The sequence below is a fragment of the Myxine glutinosa genome, chromosome 1, assembly GCF_964187855.1.
Source record: "Myxine glutinosa chromosome 1, kmMyxGlut1.1, whole genome shotgun sequence".
Lineage (NCBI taxonomy): Eukaryota > Metazoa > Chordata > Myxini > Myxiniformes > Myxinidae > Myxine > Myxine glutinosa.
In genome coordinates, this window is record NC_136261.1 from 172693184 (window position 1) to 172695683 (window position 2500).

General features: G+C 44.0%; 1 protein-coding gene across 5 annotated transcripts in view; it reads right to left on the reverse strand.

Annotated features, from left to right (window-relative positions):
* LOC137411728 (KN motif and ankyrin repeat domain-containing protein 1) overlaps positions 1-2500 on the reverse strand; it is a 160102-nt gene that overhangs the window by 111151 nt on the left and 46451 nt on the right. For all 5 annotated transcript variants that reach the window (XM_078780205.1, XM_078780181.1, XM_078780188.1 and 2 more), the window contains exons 3-4: positions 366-2098; positions 1-184 (exon numbers count right to left, since the gene is read on the reverse strand). The exon at positions 1-184 is cut by the window's left edge and continues 72 nt beyond it. In XM_078780205.1, coding sequence (XP_078636331.1) covers positions 1-184; positions 366-2098 — 1917 coding nt within the window. The remainder of the gene's footprint in view (positions 185-365; positions 2099-2500) is intronic.

Genomic DNA, 2500 nt, shown 5'->3' on the forward strand with positions numbered 1-2500 from the left:
ATCCTTTTCCATCCTCTTCAGGTATCACAGGATCTTCGGCAAGGTTCATTACACCTTTGGCCTTTGGGAAGAACTCCACTGCTGCAGGATCGTCGACTGGACTTGAAGATTGAACACCACTACAATTTCGAGGTGAAGAATTAATTGGGCTGAAAATGCATGCGTTGAAGTCTTCCATTTCAACCTGTGGTGACAGGTATAGAGCTTCAGTCATCAAGATAGGCTCAAAAGTTTAAGCTAGCTCATTAAAATTCAGAGGCAAAAGAGGCTGTTGCTCCTGCAGCAATCTTTGCACCTGATCTACATAAGTAGCATCTGACTCAAAAATGTCTGCCTGAAGATTTCAATTCACGTTGCCAACTTACCCGATCGTTAGAATTGCTCAAATATGTAGCCTGCAAAAGAGTCCGCTCTGCTGTAACAGCACCATTATGCCTATTCGATGAATCGATTCCTGTTACAATTGTGTTGCAGGCCACAGCACGCGTACGCAAACCAACAAGGGCTGTTCCCGTCGAAGAGAAATCTCCAACAGCTTGGTCACGTAGAGTTGCACCCTCACGGTCAGCAGTTCCCACACCTACTGATCGACTACGCCCAAGAAGTCCAACATCTCTGACATGACCATCACCAACCGCCACAGTTCTCATTTCAGGTTTCACTTCAGTTCCAGTGTCCAAACAAATGAAAAATGGTGTGTTTGTTCCACGTTCAGTTAAAGACTTAGGACTTTCCGTTTTCTTACTCATCGCTGCATTTATTTCATTTTTTGAAGTATGTCTTAAAGAAACGTGGCATTCCTCTGCCCTTTGGATCCAAGGCAAGTCTTTTTCGACAGATGAATTAGCAACTTCAGAAAAAGATTTGCCGAAACATTTGCACTCCGCCATTCCTACAACTTGCACACCAGCTTCAGAAGTGAGCGGGTAAGCCGAAACCCCTTTATCAATCTTCTCAGCAGCCAAAATCTGCTCTCGTAATTGCGCCATACTAAGGGCCTGCTGAACCTCAGCTAACCGAGTTTCAAGCAGACTGCACTGATAAGCTAGCTCACACGTCACCATTTTAGTCTCCAAACCCATGCTCGAATCCTCCTCATCCACATCCACAGCAATGGTTTGTGGATGCACAAAAGGAGTTACAACATTCGTGTGTACATTATTATGAGTGTTGTCTTTCACATCATTGTCTAAAGTGCTTCCAAACACTTTGTCATCTTTGTCAAGGGCAGAAAATTCATTCTTACTTTTATCATCCACATTTGAAGGGTTAGCTTCAGAGGAACACTCCAATTCAACGTCTTTTCCGGATCTTTCTACTTGGCTCATGCTAAAAGAATGCTGTCGCATTCCCCCAAGATGTCTTCCGGTTTCGACCTGTGCCACGAGTTGTCGTTTCTCCTCCTGCATCACGGCAATTTTAACCTGCAATATTGGAAGTTCTTTAACAAGCTCCTCAAGCTCACGAAGTCGGTGCAAGCCAGCAGCCATTCTTGAACGAATTGCCTGGAGTTGCACGGGGGAGAAACAACCTAAGGGAGTGAACAGATCAGAGCCTCCGGGGCTGGTTTGTGACGAAATTTCAATGTGACTGGCAGAAGGTGCATTGGGAGGCACACCAGATGTAATGCATGGTCGTGTTTCTTTCGTAACATTTACGTGCGTGTCAGAGAAATGTGATTGATCAGTAGTCTTTCTCGTGGTTATTCTTGGTGAAAATACATTGCTGGTTACAACATTTGACTGATGCATGGCTTGTCGCTCCAACTCCAGCCGGCGCCGTGTTTCAATCAATGTTTTCTCAACCCTGTAGTTTCTGCCAGAAGCCAGGTGACGGTTAGTCCTAGAGCTGGCTCTGACCACCCCTGGGCCTCTACTTCCATGATCCATTGGCTCTTTCTCCTGAGCAAATGGAGAGCCTTGGTAACTAGAGCAGGGTGAATGATAAGCTGAAGAAGTGCAATGCACAGTTAGTCCTTTCTCAATATCATCCACCAACTTCACGAAGTCGAGGTCGAGTTGGTAGCCATAGGGTGTGTCCACATGGTACGAATCAGTTTGGTGAGGTGTAAGATTGCTAGAATAATCCACATCTGCTTCTGCAGGCCAAAGGTCATGGGAAAACAACAATCATGCCATTAAAGGTAAATTATACATTTGCTCATCTTCATTCATCAACATCATTGTTATAATGAACTACGAAGACTGCAACTCGACGATGACTAGAGCAGAGAACCCAAATACAACCTAACAATAATTCCACTATCGTTTTCCTTATTCTGACAAATATTTCCTTGATTAAAAAAATGTTTTTACTCCAACCCCCTCCACCAGTCAGTATTTATCTCGGTATTAAGTCCAACAACAAATGCACTACACAACTCGTCTTTACTGTCACAAACTGGGTTGTCTAATAAAACACATTCCTCATTTGATATACTGTATATACTACAGGTATCCCTCGATTTACAAAAGGGATGCGTTCCTGGAGAACAGAACGT